The 26,111-nt window shown below is 46.6% G+C and overlaps 1 protein-coding gene across 13 annotated transcripts in view; it reads left to right on the forward strand.

The window, feature by feature from the left end:
* Positions 1 to 75: 75 nt before the first annotated feature.
* The window catches only part of SEPTIN10 (septin 10), a 66,776-nt gene continuing 40,740 nt past the window's right edge, over positions 76 to 26,111 (forward strand). For 3 of the 13 annotated variants that reach the window (XM_051834465.2, XM_051834458.2, XM_051834479.2), the window contains exon 1: positions 76 to 310. In XM_051834465.2, the coding sequence (XP_051690425.2) occupies positions 91 to 310 (220 nt within the window). In that variant the 5' untranslated portion in view covers positions 76 to 90. Of the gene's footprint in view, positions 311 to 529; positions 672 to 26,111 lie in introns of those variants that run through there. The other 10 variants (XM_070068663.1, XM_051834471.2, XM_017339152.3 and 7 more) reach the window with 8 other exon arrangements.

The following is a 26,111-nucleotide window of genomic DNA, read 5'->3' on the forward strand; positions in this document are numbered from 1 at the left end:
ACCCCTGCCTGCCCCCAGTCCCGACTCTCCCAAGTCCTCTAACAAAGTTCCATGGGCGCTCCCGAGCCGTTCGGGCTCCGCGCGCGCCCAATGGCGCCCGCTACCCCAGCGCTTGGCCACGCCCTGCCCCGCGGAGGCCGCCTGCCCGTTACCCGCCCCGCCCCGCGCCCCGCCCGCCGCGCCCCGCCCGGCCGCCCGCCGCCGCCTCCGTCCTGGACGCGGGTTCTGGGGCTGCACCGCGGCCGCCGTCTGCCCCGCTCCGTGCGCCGCCGCCGGCACCATGGCCTCCTCCGAGGTGGCGCGGCATCAGGTGAGTCCCGCCCGCCGCGGCCCCCGCGCGCGCGGCGCCTCGGAGCCTCCTGGACCCCGGTCCGCGTCCGTCCGGCGGGACCCGCGCTCCCGAGTCCCCGCCCGACCCCCGGCGTCCGCGGCCGGCCGGAGCGGGGCGCGGCCGGGAGGCGGCCCTCGGGGTCCCCGGGGAGCGGCGGCGCGGCTCCCGCCCTGGTAACGGTTCTGGGCGGCCGGAGCGGTGCCCGAGCCCGCCCGTGCGCGCGTCCACTGCCGGCGGGCTGAGGTCTGGCTTCCCCCGGCTCTTCCCGGCGGCGCGGCCGTCCGGGCGGCGGCCTCCGTTGGGATCGGAGCCCGCCCTCCCACGCGTCGGCGTCCCGAGTGTACGTTGTCCAGGGTTTTCTACCTTTCGGGTCGGTCACTCTTGGCTGTTTATCTTGTTTGATAGCCTCAAAGTGTGGCCACAGCCTTTTTTTTTTTTTTTTCTTGTTTAACTTTTTAAAAGAGCTATTTATTTGAAAGGCGGAGTTGCAAAGAGAGGCAGATCCGTGGACTTCCCCAAATGGCCTCAAAGGTCCAGCGGAAGCCGCGGGCTTTTTTCCAGATTTCTCCCACGGAGGGTGCACGGACCAAAGCACTTGGGCCGTTGGCAGGGAGCTGGATAGGAAGTGGAGCGGCTGGGACTCGAACGTGCGCCCATATGCGATGCGCTTGTAGCGGGTGGTGGTTTAACCCACTAAGGCCCAGCACCGGCCCCCCATCTTCGGATTTCCTGTGCGTGTTGATTCCGTGGGGAGCGAAGGGTTTGTGGTGATCAGGGACCCCGCTATGGTGAGGCTGATGGAATGTGTCTCTGTGCATCCCTGTCTTTGCAAATGTTTCCTTTAATCGGTGGTTGTACTCAGTGTAAACCCGGAGCAGATCGCAGGCCTGGCTGCAGCAGCTCCTCCAGGAGCAGTTCAGACCTAGGACAGTCAGCTCGCGGCTGAGCTGGGTGCTGTCCGCTTGCTGATAGGCTCTGGGTGGGGATTTTGATGTTGGATTTTTTTTTTTTTAATAAAAAGCCTGGTCTTAGTTTGCTTTGTATTCTGAGTAAACTGTTTCTCGAGAGATCTGTAGGTTTCACAGGTAGTTGTAGGAGACAGTAGGGGAGATCCTCTGCTCTTCACCCAGGGTGTTGACAGAGGTGCAGTGAGGAGAGAGGATGTTTCTGTCTCCCTAGGATCCCGCTGTAGCCACATTCATCTCATCCCTTCCCAAGAAGCCCTCCCCGTCAGCAATTACTTGGCATTTCTACAGTTTTGTTATTTCCAGGCAGTTACAGGAGATTCATCCAGGCTGCTGCAGGTATCAGTAGTGGACTGAGTAGTATTCTGTGGTATCTTTTCTTGTGCCATTTGAGTGTTCTCTTGCATGAGATGTCTCTTCGCTATTTTGCCAGTAAGCAAAAACATTCTCTAACTGGATTGTTTGAATGCTTCCTATGTAGTTTTTTATGTATCCTACTTGGATACTTTTTCTGACAAATGGTTTTTTTACAAGTGTTTTCTCTCAATGTACAGTTTGTCTTTGCAGCCCCAACACAGTCTTGTGCAAGGTGAAAGTTGTAAATTTTCAAGTTCATTTTATCATTTTTTATCTCTTTTACAGGTTGTGCATTTGGTATAAAGTTTAAGGCTTCTTTGCCCAACCCTAGATCCCAAAGATGTTATTTTTTTTCCCTAAAAGTTTTACAGATTATGTTTTGCATTTAAGCCTGTGATCCATTTGGAGTTGCTTTCTCTTTAAGATGAAAATTTTAGGTCAAGGGCTGTTTTTTAGCCCATGCTGTTTTTCCCAGATCCATTGCACTTTTGTCAAAAGTCATTTGAGCCTATTTATGTGGGTAGATCACTAGGTTCTGTATTGTATGCAGTCTTGTGTCCTATAGCTATAATCAGTCTTTTTTTTTTTTGGACAGGCAGAGTGGACAGTGAGAGAGAGAGACAGAGAGAAAGGTCTTCCTTTGCCGTTGGTTCACCCTCCAATGGCCGCCGCGGCCGGCGCGCTGCGGCCGGCGCACCGCGCTGATCCGATGGCAGGAGCCAGGAGCCAGGTGCTTTTCCTGGTCTCCCATGGGGTGCAGGGCCCAAGCACCTGGGCCATCCTCCACTGCACTCCCTGGCCACAGCAGAGAGCTGGCCTGGAAGAGAGGCAACCGAGACAGAATCTGGCGCCCCAACCGGGACTAGAACCCGGTGTGCCGGTGCCGCTAGGCGGAGGATTAGCCTAGTGAGCCGCGGCGCCGGCCTAGTCTTTTTTTTTTTTTTTTTTTTTAAGATTTATTTATTTATTTATTTGAAAGGCAGAGTTACAGAGAGGCAGAGAGAGAGAGAGAAAGAGAGGGAGAGAGAGAGGTGGAGAGGTATCTTCTGCCTGCTGGTTCACTTCCCAAATGGCTGCAATGGCTGGAACTGGGTCATTCAGGAGCCAGGAGCGTCTTCTGGGTCTCCCACACAGGTGCAGGGGCCCAAGCACTTGGGCCATCTTCGGCTGCTTTCCCAGGCCATAGCAGAGAACTGGATCTGAAATGGAGCAGCTGGCCCCTTTTAGGAAAAATAGTAGTTTCTTAAACCCTTAGCTTATAGATTCCTTTCTGTGGCTGCCATAGCAAATTAGCACAAATGTAGGGGTTTAGAACAATCCTGTATTCTTTTTTTTTTTTTTTTTTTAAGATTTATTTATTTGAAAGGCAGAGTTACGGAGATGGAAATTGAGCTTCCATCGCTGGTTCACTCCCCAGACGGCTGCAGTGTCCACAGCTGGGCCAGGCCAAAGCCAGGCGCTTGTTGAGAGTCTCCCATGCAAGCACGGGGGCCCAAGGACTGGGCCAGGTGCACTGGCAGAAGCTGGATCAGCAGTGGAGCAGCCAGGACTCAAACTGCCACCCATATGGGACGCCGGCACGCGGGCAATGGCTTTACCTTCTACACCACAGTGCTGGCCTGCGTAGTCAGTCTTGAAAGAGGCTAGATTGATTCCCCCTACTGAATTCTTTCTTCAAAATTTGTTAGGTGTTCTAGATTTCTGCCTTTCCTTATGAATCTTAGAATCATTTTGTCTGCATTTAATGAATCTTTTAGAAGTTTTGATAGGAATTACATTACATTTGTAGATCAATTTAGGGAGAATTGATACCTCTATTATCTTGAGTCTTCCAGCTTTTTAGCATCCAAGTTCTTCATATGTTTTGCTAGATTTACATATAAGTATTTAATATTTTGAGCAACTATAGATACTGTTTTTTAATATTATTACTTGCATTCAATAATAGCACAATATTGATTTTTGTATGTTTATTTGATATCCTGTTACATTATTCATTTATTCTGAGACCTGAGTTTCCTTGAGATTTTCTGTGTAGACGATCATGTCATGTGCAGCAGGGGCAGTTTTCTTTCTTTCCAGTCTGTATGCCTTTTCTTCCCAGCCTGACTGGACTGGCTGCATCCTGGCACCGTGTGCAGTAACACTGGGGAACACGGACCTCCTTGTTGCTGATGTTGGGGGTAAATGGCCTGCAGGCTTTTAGGAGTAATACTAGCTTCATAAGAAGCAATGTCTGCCCTCCTCTTCTGTTTTCTGAGAGATTGTGTGACATTGGTGTCACTTAGGACCAGTGTTGTGATGCTGGTATCCCATGTCTGAGTGCCGGTACAAGTCCTGGCTGCTCTGCTTTCCTTCTGCTTCCTGCTCCTGCCTTGGGAAGGCAGTGGAAGGTGGCACAGGCATTTGGCCATTTGGATGGAGTTCCTGGCCCCCAGCTTCAGCCTTGCCTGGTCTTGGCTATTGCAGCCATTTCGGGGATGAACCAGTGGATGGGGAATGTTTCTTGCTTTCGCTCGCTTTCCCTCTCGTCTCTCCTCCTCTCTGTCACTTTGCCTTTTTTTTTTTTTTTAAACATTTATGTTAACTCTGTAGATGTTTGGTAAGATTCTTCAACAAAACCATCTGGGCTTGCTTTTTTTTTTTTTTTTTTGAGTTTTAAAATTACAAATTCAAATTTCCTTAATAGGTACCAAGCTGCTCATACTATTTCATACTGAGTTGCAGTAGTTTGTGGTTTTTGAGGAATTGATCCATTCCTTCAAAGATGGCGGAATTATGTGAATGAGCCATAGTGTTTCTTTATTATCCCTTGATGTCTTCAGGATCTATAGCTATATCCACTTGAATCCTGATATTGATAATTTGTGTCTTCTGCCTTTCTCACAGCCAGTCTTGCAAGCAGTTATCAATTACATTGATCTTTTCGAAGAACTGGCTTTTTATTTTATTGATTTTTCTCCATTTTTCTATTTTCACTATGCCTGATAGCTGATTTTATTTTTGTTTCCTTTCTTTGGAACTGTTTCCTTCATTATTTTTTTTTCTTTGCTTGCTTTGGATTTATTTTCTTCTTTTAGGTTCTTTGAAGGGAGTTTAGATGATGATGATGATTTTATGGATCAAATTTTTTAAAAAAATTGATGTAGTTATTTGAAAGGCAAAGTGATAGAGAGGGAGAAACAGAAACAGAGAGTCTTCTCTCTGCTGGTTTGCTTCCCTGATGCCCCCAGCAGCTGAGGCTGAGTGCCAGGAACTCTGTCCAGGTCTGGCACATGGGTGACAGGAACCCAAGTACTTGGGCCATTACCCACAGCCTCCCAGGTACATTGGGAGGAGGCCTGGATTCCCAGCACTGATATGCGACGCAGACTTCGGCCCAGGAGCTGGGACTGTTGACTTGACACTCTTCCTCTCTAATGTATGCACTTAGTGGTGCGAAATTTTCCTCAGCTTTGGCTGGGTCCCACAGGTTCTGATACGCTGTTTCCACTGCCATTCCACCATTTTTTATTATTTTTTCTTTTTTAAATTTTTTTTATTTGACAGAGTTACAGACAGTGAGAGAGAGAGAGACAGAAAGGTCTTTCTTCCGTTGGTTCACTCCCCAAATGGTTGCTATGGCTGGCGCTGCGCCGATCCAAAGCCAGGAGCCAGGTGTTTCTTTGTGGTCTCCCATGTGGGTGCAGGGCCCAAGCACCTGGGCCATCTTCCACTGTCCTCCCGGGCCCCAGCAGAGAGCTGGCCTGGAAGAGGAGCAGCCGGGACTAGAACCAGTGCCCATATAGGATGCTGGCGCCACAGGCAGAGGATTAACCAAGTGAGCCACAGTGCTGGTCCCCACCTTTTTTTTATTTTTAAAGAATTTGATATTAAATCTGGCTTGATACATTTTTTATTTTAAAGGTTTATGTATGTATATGTATGCATGTGAAAGGAGAGAGAGAGAGAGATTTTTCTATCCATTGGTTCACTCCCTGAATGTCCACAACAGCTGGGGCTTTGCTCTGTGAATGCCAGGAACTCCATCCTGATCTCCCACCAGGGTGGCAGGGGCCCAAGCACTTGAGCCATCTTCCACTTCCTTCCAGGTGCATAGCAGGAAGCTAGATGGTAAGCGGAGCATCCAGAAGTTGTTGGCACTCCGACACTGGATCTCCACCTCATAAGCAGCATCTTAACCCATTGCACCACAAAGCCCACGCCTCACGTGGAACTTTTAACAGTTTTTTAAAATAGAAGAGGACATGAAAACTTATCGAGGTTTAGTGTTTTGCTCAAGGAATCACAACTGTTGATGGTGATATCGACTCTGTACCATTTGGTCTTCTTTATCTCCAGAGTGCCCCGACTGTTAATTGCGTGCATGTTGATTCAGGTGATCTTGACCATGTAATTATTTATTGCCGGCTGTGATAGTGGATCTTAAAATAATGTTGAGTGCAATCCACCGATGACCTGTGACTCCCTTCTTCAGATTACCTGCACCTTTTAAATTCCTCTTAAGTTATATCCAAATCTTTGCAGTTGTTAGCCACACTTGTCATTTCCTGATATCTGCAATGCTTCCAGACTCTTTTTCTCTTTCCTTTTTGGTTATTTTTAAGTGAGTGAGGATGATTTTTGAATCTTTTCTCATTTGTTTTACTTTCTGTCTTGAAGTCGGGATTCTTAATTCTTTCCTTTCATGTCCTGGAGTTAATTAGCACCTCTGTGCCTGTGTGTATTCCCCCTCTCTGCCTCTGGAAGTCCTGTACTTATTATAGTGTGATGAAAGACCCAGTCTCCACCCACCTCCCCTGAAGCTTTCCCAGGGAACCCCAGCCTCCATTACCTGTCTACAGCTCGTTTGACACTTACTCATATGCCACCCTGCAGTAGCTCCTGATTTAAGTTTTGTATTGTTACTTAACTTTTTGCATAAGTCATTTTAGTGAGCCTTGCATTTATTTTCCTCTTTTCAATTAAGTAATCTGTCTTCAGGAAGAGCAACCTTTGTTACTCTTTGTATCCTCTATAGGCACCATCATGTCTTTGAGGACAGGTGTTGATTGTTTTTTATATGGAAACTGTTCACTTTGGATTTTATTCTTGCTGAATGTCAGACAGATAAATTATGAGTGCTCACGGCAGTCAGGAGCTGTTTGTCGGTCTACCTTTGTGTTCCAATGAAGCTCCACTTTCCCCAGTCTGAACATGATAGTGTTATATCTTTCAGGTGTTTCCAGACAGATTTTCATCGTAGCGTAGTGCCCGATGCTTAGTGTTTGTATCAGTCATTTGACTGATAGATTGGATTATCTCGTTGTGTGAGAGACCAGGAGAATGGTGGTCTTAGGCTTTTATATCCTAATCTATGGTAGATTTCCTCTCTTCAAGAAGATCTATTGACCACGTGTTCCCATTACAAAATACTTACGTCTCAGATTTCCCAGGGACAGATTTTACACTGTCTTCTGATTACTTCTGATAGGAAGTTTGATTTAGAGGATGCTTTATTTTAAAAATTTACTTAACATCTCTTAGGATTTGTTATCTACCACTGATTTGAAGATTATGGAGATAGAAATCATATCTTTCTTTCTCTCTCTGTAGTCTTAAAAACATAACTAGAAGATTTAACGCTCTCATTTTTAAAAACCATAAAAACAAATGTCATGATTTAATATCCTGGGATAAAGCCCTTATGCTGTTAGCATTACCTTTTTTTTTTTTTTTTTTTTTTTTTTTTAATTTTTGACAGGCAGAGTGGACAGTGAGAGAGAGAGACAGAGAGAAGGGTCTTCCTTTGCCATTGGTTCACCCTCCAATGGCTGCCGTGGCCGGCGCACTGCGGCCAGCACACTGCGCTGATCCGAAGGCAGGAGCCAGGTGCTTCTCCTGGTCTCCCAAAGGGTGCAGGGCCCAAGGATTTGGGCCATCCTCCACTGCCCTCCGGGGCCACAGCAGAGAGCTGGCCTGGAAGAGGAGCAACCGGGACAGAATCTGGTGCCCCGACTGGGACTAGAACCCGGTGTGCCAGCACCACAAGGCGGGGGATTAGCCTATTGAGCCGCGGCGCCGGCCTGTTAGAATTACCTTTAATAAATATGTATCTTTTGCTCCAAACTTTTTTCTCTTTGAAATTATATTTTTGGCAGCTAAATATATATACTTATTTGAAATTAGCTGTTTTCTTTGTGTTTCTCAAGCAATCCAGAGTTTTGTCAGTGAGGATTTAACTGAATCAGTTGAGATACAATAGAAGCCCAAGTTCGTTACATCATAGATTAATTTCAGAACATATTTTGATGGTGAATTTTTGTTCCGTAATCTTAAAATTCAGAGTTATATTTTGGCAGGCTGTTTTTCCCTGTTTATTTTGTGTATCTATTTGTATTTACCTGTCATATTAGATGTGCCAGTTTCAGGCCGGCGCCGCGGCTCACTAGGCTAATCCTCCGCCTAGTGGCGCCGGCACACCGGGTTCTAGTCCCGGTTGGGGCGCCGGATTCTGTCCCGGTTGCCCCTCTTCCAGGCCAGCTCTCTGCTGTGGCCAGGGAGTGCAGTGGAGGATGGCCCAAGTGCTTGGGCCCTGCACCCCATGGGAGACCAGGAAAAGCACCTGGCTCCTGCCTTCGGATCAGCGTGGTGCGCTGGCTGCAGCGGCCATTGGAGGGTGAACCAACGGCAAAGGAAGACCTTTCTCTCTGTCTCTCTTTCTCACTGTCCACTCTGCCTGTCAAAAAAATAAAAAATAAAAAATAAATAAATAAAAATTAAAAAAAAAGATGTGCCAGTTTCTTCTGGTAACTTACAAATCTTACTGTCATAGACAGATGGAGCTAGGTGATTGTCGCTCCCCCATTCGTGGAGGAATGACACAGGACCCTGCGCTGTTCTTTTGTCTGCTCGGCCCTTCCCGGGTTTGCTGCTGGTCCTTCCCGGGTTGGCTGCTGGCCCCTCCACTGCTTTCCCCGCTTCCGCGGAAGAGCGGCACACCTCGGGGGCTGCTCAGATGTTCCTGGTGCATGTTGTCTCTCTCCTCCTTTATAGTCCTCTTCCACCAATCCCAACTCTGCTACCCACACACCGAGCATGCTGCTCTCCTCCAATCAGGAGCAGGATCAGCTCCTGCAGCTTATCAGTCAAGTTGGCGAGAGGCAGCTGCATAGAAGTTGTTTACTCCCTTTCAGCGCCATATTGTGGGAGAGCAGATGCATAGAATAAGTCTTAATTCCAGTAACAGTCTAGTCTCAGTTGCTCCCCACAGGTGATTAGAGTTTTACACTAGGTTTGGATGTTTAGCTTCTGCTCCAGCTTCCTGCTGATGCACACCCGGGAGGCAGGTGAGGGTGGCTTAATATTGGGTTCCTGCCATGCAAGTGGGAGGTCACAGTTGAGTTCTGGGCTCCTGGCTTTGGCCTGGTGCAGCCCTGGCTGTTGCAGGCATTTGAGGAGTGAACCAGTGGATGGAAGATCTATCTCTGTTTCTCTCTCTGCCTTTCAAATAAAGTGAAAGTAAATTTTAAAATATAAACAAATTATAAAATTTTACCCCATTAGTCTGAAGTCCTGAATGTTCTGGAACAGTGTGCTCTGTTTTCCAAGTACCACGTATGCTCAGACCATGTACTGAGGTTTTTATTTCCAGAGCACAACTGGCATACTCTCAGGACAATAACCATTAACTAACTGTACTGTGAGTTCTAGAATTGCAGGTCTATTTCTTTCTTTTTTTTTTTTTTTTTTTTAGATTTATTTATTTGAAAGTCAGAGTTACACAGAGAGAGAGAGAGGGAGAGGGGGGGAGAGAGAGAGAGAGAGAGAGAGGTCTTCATCCACTGGTTTATTCCCCAATTGGCTGCGATGGCCGGAGCTGCGCTGATCTGAAGCCAGGGGCCAGGAGCTTCTTCCAGGTCTCCCACGCGGGTGCAGGGGCCCAAGGGCTTCGGCCATCTTCCACTGCTTTCCCAGGCCATAGCAGAGAGCTGGACTGGATGTGGAGCAGCCAGGACTAGAACTGGCACCCATATGGGATGCCGCACTTCAGGCCGGGGCGTTAACCTGCTGCGCCACAGCGCCGGCCCCACAGGTCTATTTCATTATACTTTTTCAGACACTAAAAGATTTTCAGTTATGGAATGTATATACTAGTGGGGAAGGATTTTGAAAGTGAATCGAGTATTGATCATAGGAAAGAAAGGGAGAATGGGAAAGGCTTTTGAAATGCTGCCATAGACGGAAATGGAGCTGGGGGGAAGTGAAGCCAGGCTTTGGAATCCTACTCCTGCTTCTTTCTGTTAGAAGGGAAGGTTCTTGGAGGCTGTAGTAAGAGGAAGTGGGGGCTTGTGTTTTGTGAAGTAGGGACATGGCGAGGCATAAGACAGACCCTCTCAGCCCTTTCCATTTAAGGCTACACAAGTCTTTATCCATTTTAAGAATCCTAATTATTTTGATACCTACCTCTGAGACAACTGGCAGATATAAAATATATGGCCGTTTCATAGAGATTGCACAGTAATCATACAGCTCGTTCACGAAGGATATGTTCCAGGAAGGTTTATTGCCAGAAGTAGAAATCATATAGGAGGCATAGGGTGATTCTCTGGGATGTCAGACTTGAGTAATATAATTTAAATGCACATGAAGATGGTGGCATGAGGTGAAACAATAAAATATACATCATGAGTAATAAGAAGGGACTCAAGCTGGGGGAAGAAGACGTGAGTACAGGGAGAGGCCCAGAGGATGCCGTACTGGTTTGCTTCGCCGGTCTGCGCCTGTGAGAGCAGGCTCCCCACTTCCTCCAAAGTCAGTTTCCTGCAGCCAAGTCACAGGGCAGGAGAATGGGTGGGGACACATCTTCTCTGATACCCATTACATCCCCTCTGGAGAACCAGGTGGGTTGTGTGCTGTACTCTGTGTAGGTCCTATTTATGGAGATAGTAAGGAGTCCTTGTGATCTAGATAGGGAGTGTGATACATAGAAAGAGGTCATGAGTAGTGACATACTAGGCAGAGAGTATGTTGATACCTTGTCCTAGCTGTTTTGTGAGTTGTTGGCACTGTGTGTGTTCTGTTTAGCAGAAACATGACTTTGAGCTATGAATTAGGGTCAGAATTACTTGGTTTTTGAAAATTAATATAAAAAGATGCTTTTACTATAAAGAAGCTTTGTTTTAGGAGGAGTTGTTGGCAAAGGTTGTCCTAGATGTATGGATAAGCACATGTCCTCATGAACAGATTGCTGGACAGTGATTCAGGGCTCCATAAGTACACATTCAATTATCCTCACTTCCAGTGTAATCGTCAGCATTTTTCCATGTACACTGCGTGAGATCCACTTTATGAAGTCTTTCCTCCTCTGTAAAAGTGTAGATATCTTCGGGCAGGTTAGCCAGTGCATCACTTTCCAAACCCTGATGACACTGGGGGAACACAGATAGGAGTTCTGATTTAGGGCAGTGCTAGGTGAGGCTCAGTGGGTAAGAAGGGCTACAAAAAGGAGGTGGGAAAAGACTCAATGCAATTTTGTTTGTTTCAAGGTTTTTCTAGAGCAAGGGTGGGAAAGTCCAGCCTATGGGCTGTATAAGCCACTGAAACTATTTGATCTGGCCCTGCCAAGGCAACTGTAAGTGGGACTTGAAATTTAGTAAATCTGTAGCTGACCTTTCAAGAAAGCGGAGGAAGCTGGCCCAAGTGCTTGGGCCCCTGCCACCCATGTGGGAGATTTCAATGGGGTTCCTGGCTTCTGGCTTTGGCCTGGCCCAGTCCCAGCTGTTGTGGCCCTTTGGGGAGTGAACCAGCAATGGAAGACCTCTCTGTTTCTCCTCCCTCTCCAAAACTCTGCCTTTCAAATAAATAATCTGGTTTTGTTGTTGTTGTTTTTTGACAGGCAGAGTTAAACAGTGAGATAGAGAAGGAGAGAAAGGTCTTCCTTCCGTTGGTTCACCCCCCAAATGACCACCACAGCTGGCACACTGTGCTGATCCAAAGCCAGGAGCCAGGTGCAGGGCCCAAGGACTTGGTCCATCCTCCACTGCCTTCCTGGGCCATAGCAAAGAGCTGGACTGGAAGAGGAGCAACTGGGACAGAACCGGCACCCCAACCGGGACTAGAACCTGGGGTGCCGGCGCCACAGGAGGAGGATTAGCCAAGTGAGCTGCGGCGCCAGCCTCAAATAAATAATCTTTAAAATAAGTAAATAAATATATAGCAGGCTAATTTTTAAGTTGATGATTTTGTATGGCCCACAAGTGATGTTGGACATACCCAAATGGCAGCCTTAGCTGTGGTATAGCGGGTTAAGCTGCTGCCTGTGATGCCAGCATCCCATATGCTGCATTTCCCATCCAGCTGCTTGCTAATATGCCTGGGATGGTAGCAGAAGATGGCCCAAGTGCTTGGGCCCCTGTACCCATGTGGGAGACCTAGAAGAAGCTCCTGGCTCCTTGCTTGAATCTGACCCAGCCCTGACTATTGTTGCCATTTGAAGAGTGAACCAGTGGATGGAATATCTGTCTCTTCCTCTCTCTCTGTAACTCTGCTTTTCAAATAAATAAAGCAAATCTTAATAAAAATTTCAGGCCGGCGCCGCGGCTCAATAGGCTAATCCTCCACCTAGCGGCGCCGGCACACTGGGTTCTAGTCCTGGTCGGGGCGCCGGATTCTGTCCCGGTTGCTCCTCTTCCAGGCCAGCTCTCTGCTGTGGCCAGGGAGTGCAGTGGAGGATGGCCCAAGCTTGGACCCTGCACCCCGTGGGAGACCAGGAGAAGCACCTGGCTCCTGCCTTCAGATCAGCATGGTGCACCGGCCGCAGCGCGCCAGCCGTGGCGGCCATTGGAGGGTGAACCAACAGCAAAAGGAAGACCTTTCTCTCTGTCTCTCTCTCTCTCACTGTCCACTCTGCCTGTCCAAAAAAAAAAAAAATTTTTTTTTTCCAAATGATTATCTCCTACTGATCTGGAGCAGTATTTTCCAATCCTTTTACATTTTTGAAAAAGAAAAATTTAAAGCAAACTTAATTAGTTAATAACAGATCTGATCAATGTTAAGTAAATTAGCTTCCCAAATAATTAATTTGATTTTTAAGTTTTTCCAGATGGGAAGAATTCAGTACTAAAGAATACAATCTGGGTCTCTCACATATATTCAATTGAAGAATTTGTCCCTGGATGTTTATACTAAAACCAAAAGTCAAAACATCATATTGTTAACAGGAAATTGTTATGATAATTTGCAGTAAAATGGAATTGAAAATATTGTTTCTAAATCCGTCACACTGCATATATTCAGTCAAGTATGAATTGAACATACTTTGACAAACTCTTTTCATAGTTTTGTACTTTGCCCTTTTTTTATTGTTTATTTTCATTTTCTTGAAAGGCAGAGCAATGGAGAGAGAAACAGACAAGGAAATATCTTCCATCCACTGGTTCATGCCCCAAAAGCTCACAACAGCCAGGAGTATACCAGGCTGGTGCCAAGAGACTGGACCTCCATCCGATCTCCCACATGGTGGGCAGGAACCCAAATCCTTAGGTCATAGCCGGCTGTCTCTCCGGTTGCATGAGCAGGAAGCTGAATCTAACATGGGATGCTTATGTCGCAAGCAGTGGCTTAACCTGCTGTGCCACAATACCTGCTCCATTGTGCTATAATAGAGCCCCTTGTTCTAGGCATGCACACCAAGAGCTGACACAGAAGGGAAATTAGGATCGTTTTGGTTAACCTCAGCATGTTGGAAATCAAGGTTTAAACAGGTTAAATGTTATACACAGCCCCTGAAACTACACATTACAAAGTAGGCAGCAGAGTTTGGAACACTGACAAGCATAGGATGCAGTATGTCTTGAAATAAGTGTCTATCTGTTGGGAGAGATGAAAATTTTCTCAAAAATAAAACCACTAAAAGTTTAAAATTTCAGTGTGAGCTGTGGAAGTTGATTGCAATTGATGGATTTGATATCTCAGGGACAAATTGATCCTAAGCTTTTTTTCAGATAAGACTGAGCTTTGGGGAGCCACAAGCACGTGATTATTTTTCATCCACCGAGAACCGGTTTCTTCCCCCTTCAAGGGGCAGGGTAATACTGCTCTGATTGAGGATGCCTTTGTGGACGGGGGCAGCACATCCAGGCTGTGTAGGCTCTAAATGCTACTGGATGCTTAAGTGCGTTCGCTGTGGCAAGTCCTTTACGTGCAGTATCACATTTTACCCTCCCGACCCATGCGCTGAGTCACCGCTGCTATCTCTTTCATTTGGATGAGAGTCAACTTCGTCACATTTGGTTGAACATAATGTCTCTTGTTTGGTTCGTGCTGTCATTGTGCTCCTCGCCCCAGGCTCTCCTGCCTGTAGCAGTTCCTTAGTGTTCCAGCGTCTTGCATCTGTTGCCGCCATAGGCGGTTCATTCTAACAACCTTCTTAAGCCATACGTTGATGCTGATGTCATGTTAACTCTGCCCCACTGTGACACATGGGCCATTGAGAGGCTTTCTAGGAGTGATCTGTTGTAGTGGACGATAGGCTGCTTGTCCTGTAGACACAGAGATTCTTTTGTGTGAGAAGCATTAAAATTGATAGCTTCCACATAGCACTGGCAGCCAAGAGATCATAGCATAGCATTTCAACAGTTAGAGAAAACATTTTAATTTTGTTTTGTATTTGCATATTTTGTTGCATATTCTCTTTTTTGTTGTCATTTACAAATGGTTCTATTAATCATTTAGTTTACCCTCAAATATTTTAATTTGTTTTTGTTAGCTACTGCCTTGATTACTTACCTTATAGACAGAATTTTTTTAACAACACTTAAAATTTCCCAAAGTTTATTTTATTTTTGAGTCAGGGAGAGAGAGAGAGAGAGCGCGCGAGCGAGCGAGCTTCCATCCATTGGTTCACTCCCCAGATGCCTGCAATGCTCAGGGCGGGGTCAGACCAAATCTGTGAGCCAGAACGCAGTTCAGGTCTCCCACGTGGGTAGCAGGGACTCATCCGCCAGAGCCACCACCTGCTGCTTCCTGCATTAGCATTAGCAGGAAGCTGGAATAGGGAACGCAGCCAGGGCTCCAACCCAGGTGCTCTAATGTGCGACGTGAGTGTCTTAGCCACTAGACAAAACACCCTGTGATGTATTTATGAATTAACTTTTTTAAAAAATGGAGTTCTGAGTTGATGCGAGCATACAGTTGTGTAACTACAGTCAAGCAGTCGACCAGTTTCATCACTGCTCCAATTCCCTGGTGCTTTTTTGTAGTCCGTCTCTCTTCCCAACTCTCTCCTCACTACCACTGACCAATTTTCTGCCCCTGCTTGCCTGTGGCAGAGTGTCACGTGGAGAATCACTGTAACCTCTGAGTTGGCTTCTTTTGCTGAATGTCATGCTCTTGAGATTCACCTGTGTGTTTGCGTGTTCCTTTCATTGGTGAGTACTGTTCCATCATACGAATATGCGCATGCCACAGTGCAGTTGACTTACCCTTTCTTCACTTAACAGACACTTGGACTGACTCCAGGTTTTGACAGTAATGAATGAAATTCACGTATATGCACATTCACATACAGATTGTTACGTGTATGTACGTTTTCATCTCACTTGGGTCAGTTTCTAGTAGTGGGGTTGCCAAGTAGTGCAGTGAGTGTATGTGTTACTGGATAAGAAACTGCCAAATGGTTTTCCCAAAATTGTATCATTTTGTGTTTCCCCAGTAGTGTATGAGTCTTTGAGTTGCTCTGCATCTTTGTCAGTACCTGATACTGTCAGTTTTTTGTTCTGTAGTTGTTCTGATAGGTATATAGTGATGTCTCATTGTGGTTTTAGTTTGCATTTTTCTAATGATTAATGCTGTTGAGCACCTTGTATTGTGGTTATTTGGTGAAGTATCAGTTCAAATATTTTCCCAGTGAAAAAAATCGCATCTGCTGGTTCACTCCCCAGATGCCCCCAACACAGGCATAGCTGAGACTGGGAGCTGGGAACTCCATCAGGTTTCCCACAGTAGTGGTTTAGCCCACTGGAGCCATCTACTGCTGCACTGGTTCCCAGGGGCTGCGCTGGCAGGAGGCGAGAGTTAGGAACTGAAGCAGGTGTTAAACCCAGGTACTCTGATAGGGGTTGTGGATGCACATTTTAACCTTAGGCTAAGCACACACTCCTTTCCCCAGGTTTTGATTGGGTTACTGTCTAATTATTGAGTTATGCAACTTTTAAAAAACATTTCTTATGTAAGTCTTTTATAAGGCAAATGATGTACAAGTGTTTTAACCCAGTCCATGTTTTATCTCTTCATTCTCTTAGTATCATTTGGAGAGCAGGCGTTCTTTAAACTTAAATCCAGTTTATCACTTTTTCATTTATAGGTCATACTTACGGCATTAGACCCAAGAAGTTTTTTGCTTAACCCTAGATCACAAGATTTTATACAACCTTTCTTCTAAAAATTTTTAGATCTGTGATCCTTTCAGTTAACCTTTGTGAATATTGTGTGTTATGAATTGAGTTTTGTTTTTGTTTTGTTTTGTTTTGTTGGAGTCTTAATTGTGACTGTACCAGTATTTAAGAAGACTGCTGTTGAATGTTTTGTATCTTTGTTGAAAATCTACCAACCCCCAGCTGCCACTTTGCCCTCTATCCTGTTATTCTGTCTTTCACAGCACATGCACTTATTTAACTGCTCCTGTTCACTCTAACATTCCCCTTTATAGGAGGAACTTTTTATGGGACAAAAGTGAAGAGGCATCTAGGCAAAGGGAATGGCAGTTGCAAAGGGCCTAGGGTAGGGTAGAGCATTGGCATGTCTAAAATATGTCCCCAAAAAAGGCTGTTAGGAACCAAGTGAAGCTGCAGGTATAGAGAGGGTCAAACCCTGTTGGGCCTTGGTGAGGCAAAAGGATTGCCTCGGAGGGAACAGAGTATCATCCAAGTCAGCATTTGTAACTGGGTGCAGGAAGGATAATTGCAGGAGTATTCAATTACTTACTACCTGTGTCATATTCCGTCACTTACTGGAAGATTTTGTCCACTGCTTTTTGTGGATCAGACCTCCTTATGTATTTGTGATTTCAGTCAGAATACAGAAATGGCTAGTTTCACACTGGCTGATCTCTTCCCAGAGGGGATATGTAGGATCCATGTTTCAAACTTAGTGTCCCTAATACCTCTACTTGTAGCACAGAGCGTAGACCAGTTGACCACCACACTCCTCAGTGTCACTTCGAGATCATTGTCTAAATCTTAGCTATTCTCACCACCTCACCTGTTCTCAGTATTCTCACCGCCTCTCTCTGTTGAGGTCATTTCTGACATCCCACCTCCTCTGTATTGAGGGTTTGGTTTGCTGGCTCCCTGGATTTCTGTAGCATTAGACCTGCCAGAATTCTGGTGATTTCAGTATCCACATAGATCACCTCTCAGTCACCTGATTTAGTAGGCAGCTTTTCGTCACTGTAAGGAAATACTTGAAGCAGGGTAACTTCAAAATGAAAAGAAGTGAGGTCTGTTTGGCTCCCGTTGTGGAGGTTCAGAATCAGAGATTGGGCAGGCCCTGTGGGTTTGGCCTCTTGTGATGGCTTTGTTATGGTTGGGGTAATACTTCGTATCATTCACATGTCTATGTATTAGGGCCTTGGTCCCCAAAGTTTTATGTTAAGGGCTAATGAATTAAGAGTCGAGACAATCTAATTATGACCTATAGGAGGTAGGTTCAGGGGATGTCTTTAGGTCATTGGGATATGCTTTCATAAGGTAGCTCTCATGAGAGGGTTGGTTATCTAAGCCAAGTTCAACCTAGATTTTCTCTGCTTCCTGACTTGCCATGTGTTCCATCATCCCTTTGCCCTCATTAGATACCAGTCTGATTGTACTGCCGAAACTTGGACTGCGAACCTACAAAATCATGAGCCAGAATGAACCCCGTTCCTTCCTAAGAACCTCTCTCGGGTATTTTAGTTAATAACCAACTGATCTGATACTGTTGCTGGATGAGTCCTGGGGTGGCAAAGGCAAGAGACAGGGAGCATGTGTACCTGTGTGTTCTTGTTGATCTGTGGTCTCTGCCTTCCTCCCCTTGTAAAAGCCATCAAGACTCAATCGTGGGGGCGCCACGATGATGACACAATCTTGATCACTTTCCAGAGGCCCCAATTCATTGTTGGATTAAATTTCCACCATCTCTTGGGCCCTGCACCCCATGGGAGACCAGGAAAAGCACCTGGCTCCTGGCTCCTGCCATCGGATCAGCGCGGTGTGCTGGCCGCGGGGGCCATTGGAGGGTGAACCAACGGCAAAGGAAGACCTTTCTCTCTGTCTCTCTCTCTCACTGTCCACTCTGCCTGTCAAAAAAAAAAAAAATTTTTTTTCCCACCATCTTGGTACCATTAACTTACATCCTTGGAGTGGAAACTCCTGCATGAGTTTGGGGACTAAATCATACTCCAACCACAGCACTTGCTTTCTCATTTTTTGACCTCATCCCCTTCCATATTCTTGTCCTTTCTGTGCTCTTTTAGCCACTCACTCTTTTTTTTTTTTTTTTTTTTCTTTTTTGGGCAGGCAGAGTGGATAGTGAGAGAGAGAGACACACAGAGAAAGGTCTTCCTTTTCCGTTGGTTCAGCCCCCAATGGCCGCTGCGGCTGGTGCACCGCGCTGATCCGATGGCAGGAGCCAGGTGCTTATCCTGGTCTCCCATGGGGTGCAGGGCCCAAGCACTTGGGCCATCCTCCACTGCACTCCTGGGCCACAGCAGAGAGCTGGCCTGGAAGAGGAGCAACCGGGACAGAATCCGGCGCCCCGACCTGGACTAGAACCCGGTGTGCCGGCGCCGCACGGTGGAGGATTAGCCTATTGAGCCGCGGTGCCGGCCTAGCCACTCACTCTTGTCAATACCTGACCTTGTCATTACCAGTAACTCTAGCTCCCTTATCCCAGTTTCAGGCATTCCTCTCTCACACCCCTCCTGCCTTGCCTGTATACTCCCTTACCAGCCCCAGACCCCATGTCCCTGGCCCAGTGTATGGATGTTACTACTGCCTTTTCCTTAACATCCTTCACCACGTCCTCTTTGGTTTTAGCTCAGCTTTTTTTTAGATTTATTTGAAAGGCATAGTGACAGAGAGAGGGAGAGAGAGATGGTCCATCTGCTGGTTCACTCCTGAAATAGCCACAATGGCCGGAACTGGGCCATGCTGAAGCCAGGAGCCAGGAGCTTCTTTCAGGTCTCCCATGTAGGTGCATGGTGCATCCGCTGTGGAGCTGCCATCGTGGGCCTTTAAGGGGTAGGCTAGCAGATGGGAGCTCTCTTTCCTCTGTCTCTCTGCCTCTCGGATTAAGAAATTCGTACCTTCTGTCCAGATATTTCTACAGTCTCAGCTTTATCCAGTTTCCTGCTCAGTACCTTCATGTTGATAGTGCAGGCATCTTCACCAGGGTATGCACAAGAGAGACCTGCTGCCTTCCCAGGTTCGTTAGCAAGGAGCTGGATCTGAAGCAGAGCAGCTGGGACTTGAACCAGCACCCGTATGGGTTGCTAGCATTTCAGGTGGCGGCCTAACCCATCACGCCCAGCTTTTATCCATTATTGTAACCATTGCAGTCATTTCCTTGCATGTCCCAAGAGCTCGCTCTCTTTCTTCCTTGTTTTCTCTTGGCATAGCACCACACCTGAGGAAGCGGATGGTCCCTGGACTCCGTTCTGTGGCGGTCACAGCTAAATATGACAGAGAGAAGTCCCACTTGTTAACTTCATGACCACTGGACTCAAGAAGCCCTGAGACTGTGCCTCCCCTTCTCCCTCTCATCTTCTAGATTAAGATTGGCAGATGTTTTCTTTAAAGGGTGACAGTAATAAATATTTTCAGTTTTGTGAGCCAGGCAGTCCGAGTTAGTGCTGTGCAGCTCTGCAGTTGATTTGTGAAAACATAATATGTGAATGAGTGGTGTGTACTCTTTTCTCTCTGGAAGACTTTCCTTGCCTGCCTTCCAGGACTCCGCATGGTCACCTTCTGTGGCTGTGCCTTCTTAGTCTCTTAGAATGGATTTCTCTCAGTTCCCCAATAATGTTGGAGTTCCCTAGGGCTCAGTTCTCTGACCCCTTCTCTTTTATTTTCCTCAGTTTCTGGATGACTTCATTTTGTCATACAGCACTCAGTACTGGCCATATACCAGTGACTTCAGAATTTTTACCTTCAGCCATGGCTTTTGGCCTAGAGACTAAGGTACCTGTGACCTATATTGGAGTGCCCAGGTTCAATACCTGGCTCTGCTTCCAGTTCCAGCTTCCTACTAATGCAGACCTTGGGAGGCCATGGTGATAGCTCAAGGGATTAGATCCCAGCCACCTTGATGAGAACCTAGATTGAGTTCTTGGCTCCTGGCTTCCACATTTCACCGTGGCCCACCATCTGCCGTTGTGGGCCTTTGAGTGGTAGGCCAGCAGATGGGGTCTCTCTCTCTCTCTGTCTGCCTCTGCCTCTCAGATGAAGAAGTTTGTACTTTCTGTCCGGATGTTTCTGCACTCTCAGCCTTATCCAGTTTCCTGCTCACTCCCTTCGCATTGATGTGTGGCAGGCGTCTTCACCCCGATCTGCTCCAGAGCTAAGTCTGAGCCTCCTCCTGTCTACCAGCTCTGTCCTCCCCTGCTCTGCCAAAGTAGATCCAGAAGTTGACCAACCTTTCCCCTTTTACCCCTGACGTGCTGCCATGGGCTGTTTCCTGGACTGGTGCAGCAGCTTCAGCCGAACTTGTTTCTGTCTCACCGTCTGTCAGTCCACTCTCAGCACAAGCCAGAAGAACCCAGCCTGGTCTGGCTCCCCGTTCTTCTCTGACCACACCCTCTCTCCCTCCCCCTGCTTCTGCTGCAGCCGCACTGGCCATCTTGCTGTCTCACACACACTGGGGACACACCTGCCTCAGACACCTGCCTGCAGTGCTTCCCGGCTAGATGTTGCCTTTGCCTGCTCTGCTGCCTGACGTCTGTAGATCTTGCTGAACTGTCACCTTTCCGGTGAGCCTTCCCTAACTACCCAGCGCAGTGACATCACCCCTTGTCCCTGCCACTCCACATTTTCTTTCCCCCTTTGCTGCCTTGTTTCTCTGCATTGTACTTGCCATTCTGTAGTGCCGCATATGCCTGATACTGACTTTTGCCCCTGACTGGAGTAGAAGCTCCACAAGAACTGTGGTTAGGCATAGCCAGGGCCTAGGACAGTGCCTGGAATCTAGGAGATTCTGAGTACCTGTCTTCTGAATAAATGCATTTTTGTAGTGTTTAAGGAAGATTGGCAGGTATTATTTTTTTCTGTATTAGTCTTTGTTAAATTCACATAAATGATAAAATCAGTGTCTAAAAGGGGACTATTTATCACCCACATCCCTTCACCCGTTACGCTGCCAAAAATCAAGCTCCATATATGCTTGCTCCTATGCATAAATGGTTATTACTTGTAACCATGATGTCAGAGTACAGTCTTAAGTTCTTCTTTTGGGACTTTTTAAAAAAGATTTATTTGAAAGTCAGAGTTATACACACACACACACACACACACACAGGGGGAGAGGGAGGTCTTCCATCTGCTTGTTCACTCCCCAATTGGCCACAACTGCCGGAGCTGTGCTGACCCAAAGCCAGGAGCTTCTTCCGGGTCTCATATGCAGGTGCAGGGGCCCGAGGACTTGGGCCATCCTCCACTGCTTTCCCAGGCCACAGCAGAGAGCTGTATCAGAAGTGGAGCAGCCAGGACTTGATTTAGCACCCAAATGGGATGTCAGCATTGCAGGTGGTGGCTTTACCCACTATGCCACAGCATTGGCCCCTAGCCTAATTTTTATTTTCTTTCTTGTTCTTTTTTTTTTTTTTAAAGCAAGCTTTTATTTAATGAATACAGATTTCATAGGTACAGCTTTAGGAATATAGTAGTTCTTCACCCCATACCTGCCCTCCCACCCTACTCCCATCCCACCTCCTATTCCATCTCCCATCCCATTCTTTATTAAGATTCATTTTTAATTATCTTTATATACAGAAGACCAACTCTATACTAAGTAAAGTTTCAACAGTTTGCACCCACCCACACACACACAAAGTATAAAGTACTGTTTGAAAACAAATTTTATAGTTAATTTGCATAGTACAACACATTAAGGACAGAGGTCCTACATGGGAGTAAGTGCACAATGACTCCTGTTGTTGATTTAGCAATGGACACTCTTATTTATGACATCAATGATCACCTAAGCTCTTGTCCTGAGCTGCCAAGGCTATGGAAGCCTTTTGAGTCCACAAACTCTGACCTTATTTTGACAAGGCCATAATCAAAGTGGAAATTCTTTCTTCCCTTCAGAGAAAGGTACATCCTTCTTTGATGGTCCCTTCTTTCCACTGGGATCTCACTCACAGAGATCATTCACGTAGATCATTTTGCCACAGTGTTTGGCTTTCCGTGCCTGAAATGCTCTCATGGGCTTTTCAGCCAGATCCAAACACCTTAAGGGCTGATTCTGAGGTCAGATGCTGTTTAGGGCATTTGTCATTCTATGGGTCTGCTGTGTGGCCTGCTTCCCATGTTGGAACATCCTCTCCTTTTTAATTCTATTGTTATTACCAGACACTTGGCCTAATTCTTAAGATGCCCTCATCCCACGTTGATGTGCTGGCTCCTGCTCTTGTCTTTGGCTTCCCTTGGAGGCAACAGTCACGGCTCAGCTGATCGGGATCCTGCCTCCCCTGTGGCAGACACGGGTTGGATTCCCAGCTCCCAGTGTTGGCCTACCAGCTCTGGCCATTGCAGGTATTTGGGGCATGAACTAGCAGATAGGAAAGAGCTCTCTGTGTCTCTCTCAAACAAATAATAATAATAAAAATTCTTCTTTAGCCAGTGAACATCTTATCTATTTATCTTAATTTTCATGTTTATTGTTTTTAATCTTTGTAGTAAAATTCCCCATTGCCAGTGTTTCAGTAAGTTCTTAATATGTGCAAACTTTCCTTATCTTAGAAGATTTATCTTTTTCTGCCATGTAAAATGAGCTGATACTTTATAAACTCCAGCCTGGTACCAGTAAGTGTGGTGTAACTATATTTTGCCTGGAAACTCGTCCTTATTGATGTAGTGAGCTAGGCTTGACTCTGGGCTACTCAGTGTGTAAAAACTCAAGTCTTAGAGGATGATGGAGACATTAAGAGAAATGTGAATTACCACTGGGTGTGTATGTTGTTTTTGATTATGTGTAAACCTTGCCCTAGGTTAATTTTGCATTCGACTGAAGATTTTGGTGATTTAGGTGGAGGCTGCCTGAGGGATCCAAGGTACCCATGGCTCCTTAAACCATAAACCTCGTGTCTCCAAAACTGTATCAGAACTGTGCTTATTCTCATTTCCTGTGCTGCTTCACACTGACGTCTACCCAGTGAGCTTAGCGGAAGACACGTGGAGGTGCTTCTGAAGTTTCAGTGAGGCAGAGCTGGGCCAGCAGCCTCCTACCCCTGCAGCCTCACCTCTCCCTGGGCAGCTCCCCAGCCGTACCCGCCGTGCTTCCGTCTTTCGCACACACTGGTTCCTCTGTCTCTTCTTTATGGCCAGGAGAATTCCTGATTTTCCTCAGATGTCAGCTCAACCCTTGTCTTAGCAGTACCTTCCTTGACTATACAGAGATTCACAGCACTCAGGTGTCCCTCCAGGACTGAAACTTAAATTCCAAGTAGTATTCTGTTTTGATTGACAGCGTGTGGGGTCTGTTGTTCAAAGGTAAGGCTTTTTCGTAAGTATCGTGTGCGTTTTTGGAGGAAAGCAATGTGTGTGGATAGACCCCACGCTGATTCCTTAGTATTCTTTGTCTCAGTGTTCCTTGTCGACTCTGAGTAATTCTTTCTTCTGCCTTCCTCGTGCCTTTTCTCAAATTTGACTGGCTTTGCTGTCTTCCAGCCTGCACGCGATGTGCTTTCTCTGCTGGGAATTCATGCCATCCACTTTTCATCTAAATAAGCCTGGAGGTTTGGTCCCCAAAGTCTTCCCACACCAGGATGCAATTTTCTGTCTTTCCTTAGTCCACTCTGTTTGTATGTTCAGTTTCTGTTACTGGTTCTTCATTCTTCACCACATCACATACCTTTTCCTCCTTGCTGGCTGGAAGTTGCAGTCATAAAATGTGAGCTGAAAGAGACTTTGGAAGGTCGTTGTCACTTTCTGTTTAGTGCAGAAAGCTCTGAGCTGCCCTGTAGACATGACTGTGCTGCTGTTTGAGCCCCTCAGGGTCCACACCCGGCCCTTCCTGGGCAGCTCACTCCCCTCTGGTTAGACATCTGTCATGCTCTCGTCCACACATGGACCCTGGTTTTCCCTGGGAGATTCATTTCTGTAAGACAGGCTGTAGATGGTGGGATGTACTCTGTTCACTGTTGGAACAAGTCTGGTTCCCTTGACTCACCGTCATAAAATAATTTCTAAAACATTCACAAACTTAAATGTAAGACAGGAAACCATAAAAGTGCTTGGAGAAAATTTAGATGCACTTTGCTAACCTCAGCGTGTGGAAGGATATTCTGAGTTTCATGATTTAAAACAGAGATTGATGGATTGGACTCTGAAAACTGAAAGATCAGTGAAAGATCGGGAAAAGATACTTGTAATACAAATGACAAATACAAAGCTGTATTCAACAGCTCTAGTTAACAAACATAAAAGGTGGCCGGCGCCGCGGCTCACTAGGCTAATCCTCCGCCTAGTGGCGCCGGCACACCGGGTTCTAGTCCCGGTTGGGGCGCCGGATTCTGTCCCGGTTGCCCCTCTTCCAGGCCAGCTCTCTGCTGTGGCCAGGGAGTGCAGTGGAGGATGGCCCAGGTGCTTGGGCCCTGCACCCCATGGGAGACCAGGAAAAGCACCTGGCTCCTGGCTCCTGCCATCGGATCAGCGCGGTGCGCTGGCCGCAGCGCGCCAGCCGCGGCGGCCATTGGAGGGTGAACCAACGGCAAAGGAAGACCTTTCTCTCTGTCTCTCTCTCACTGTCCACTCTGCCTGTCAAAAAAAAAAAAAAAAAAAAAAAAAAAACATAAAAGGTGTATCATAATAGCCAAATGGAGGAAAAACATCAACTGGTGATTTGTGAAAATATACTAGAAATGGCCAATAACCTGAAAAAAAATTCAAAATACTGGAGTCAGAGTAGCATATCAGTTTTTTACCTATCCAATGGACACAAATTTTAAAATTGTTAATTCCCGTATTGATGAGTGTATGATGAAATGGGCGCTTTCATACATTAACACTGGCAGTGTAAGCAGGTGCGTTCAGTCTGTTTGAAGGGCGGTTTGTGAGTGTGTTCTACCTTGGACCAGGAATTACATTCTAGGAATGTATCTGGACGCTGTTATCAGCTGCACGGGATGATTGGTGCAGTCCAGGTGTGTCAGTTGGAATCCTGAAAGCCAACACTGAAGAGGTGGAGCTAGCTGTGTAAGAGATTTTCTGGAAGTGGGTGGGGAGGGAGGTGAAAATTAAAGAGGGAGGAAGCAGGACAGGGAGGGAAAGCCCCAACATTACTTTGATGCCTGTGCAGGAACTTGATGCAAATCACTACAGATCTGACAGTGTGGGCCAGGCTGCCCTATCCGAGGGTCTTGGTGGGTTCTTGCCGTGGAACCTACAGGTTCTCCAGCTGGAGCCAGTCTGCCAGCTGCATCATTTCAAGCCAGAGGACAAGTAGTTGCTTGAAGGGAGATCTGAGTGAGGGCACAGTGTTATTAAAACAACCGGGCAGCCACCGGGTGGTGGGTGTAGTGGTGAAGTTGCTGCTTGGAGTACCTGGATTGAGAGTCTGGCTCTGCTCCCTATTCCAGCTTCCTGCTTGTGTGCACTGTGGGAGGGAGCATTCGGTGGCTCAAGTGGTTGGGTCCCCATCACCCACTGAGACCCAGATTGGATTCTTGACTCCTGGTGTTGGCCTGGTCCAGCCCCAGCTGTTGCAGGCATCTGGGGAGTGAACTAGTAGATAGGAGCTGTCTCTCTCCCTTTCTAAATAAATAAATAAATAAATAAATTTAAAAGCACAAATTAGAAACTATCTTTTAACATTTTCTAATTTAAAAATTTTTTTCTGATTAAAGAGCAGAGTAAATTCAGAGTAAAATTGCATTTGTAATTTAAGCAGCCACGTTACACTGCAAGATTTTGTTAAGCTTGAGATCCTTGTTTTATGTGAAGCAATATAGAGAATTTCCAGATCTTGATGACCTTTTTTTTGTTAAAATTTAATTAATTAATTTATTTGAAAGTCAGAGTTAAGGGGAGGTGTCTTCCATCCACTGGTTCACTTCCCAGATGGCCGCAACGGCCAGAGCTGCATCCCTCTGAAGCCAGGAGCCAGGAGCTTCCTCTGGGTCTCCCACGGGAGTGCAGGGACCCAAGCACTTGGGCCATCCTCCACTGCTTTCCTGGGCCACAGCAGAGAGCTGGACTGGAAGTAGAGCAGCCAGGACTTGAACC

This window comes from Oryctolagus cuniculus, chromosome 2 (assembly GCF_964237555.1).
Source record: "Oryctolagus cuniculus chromosome 2, mOryCun1.1, whole genome shotgun sequence".
NCBI lineage: Eukaryota > Metazoa > Chordata > Mammalia > Lagomorpha > Leporidae > Oryctolagus > Oryctolagus cuniculus.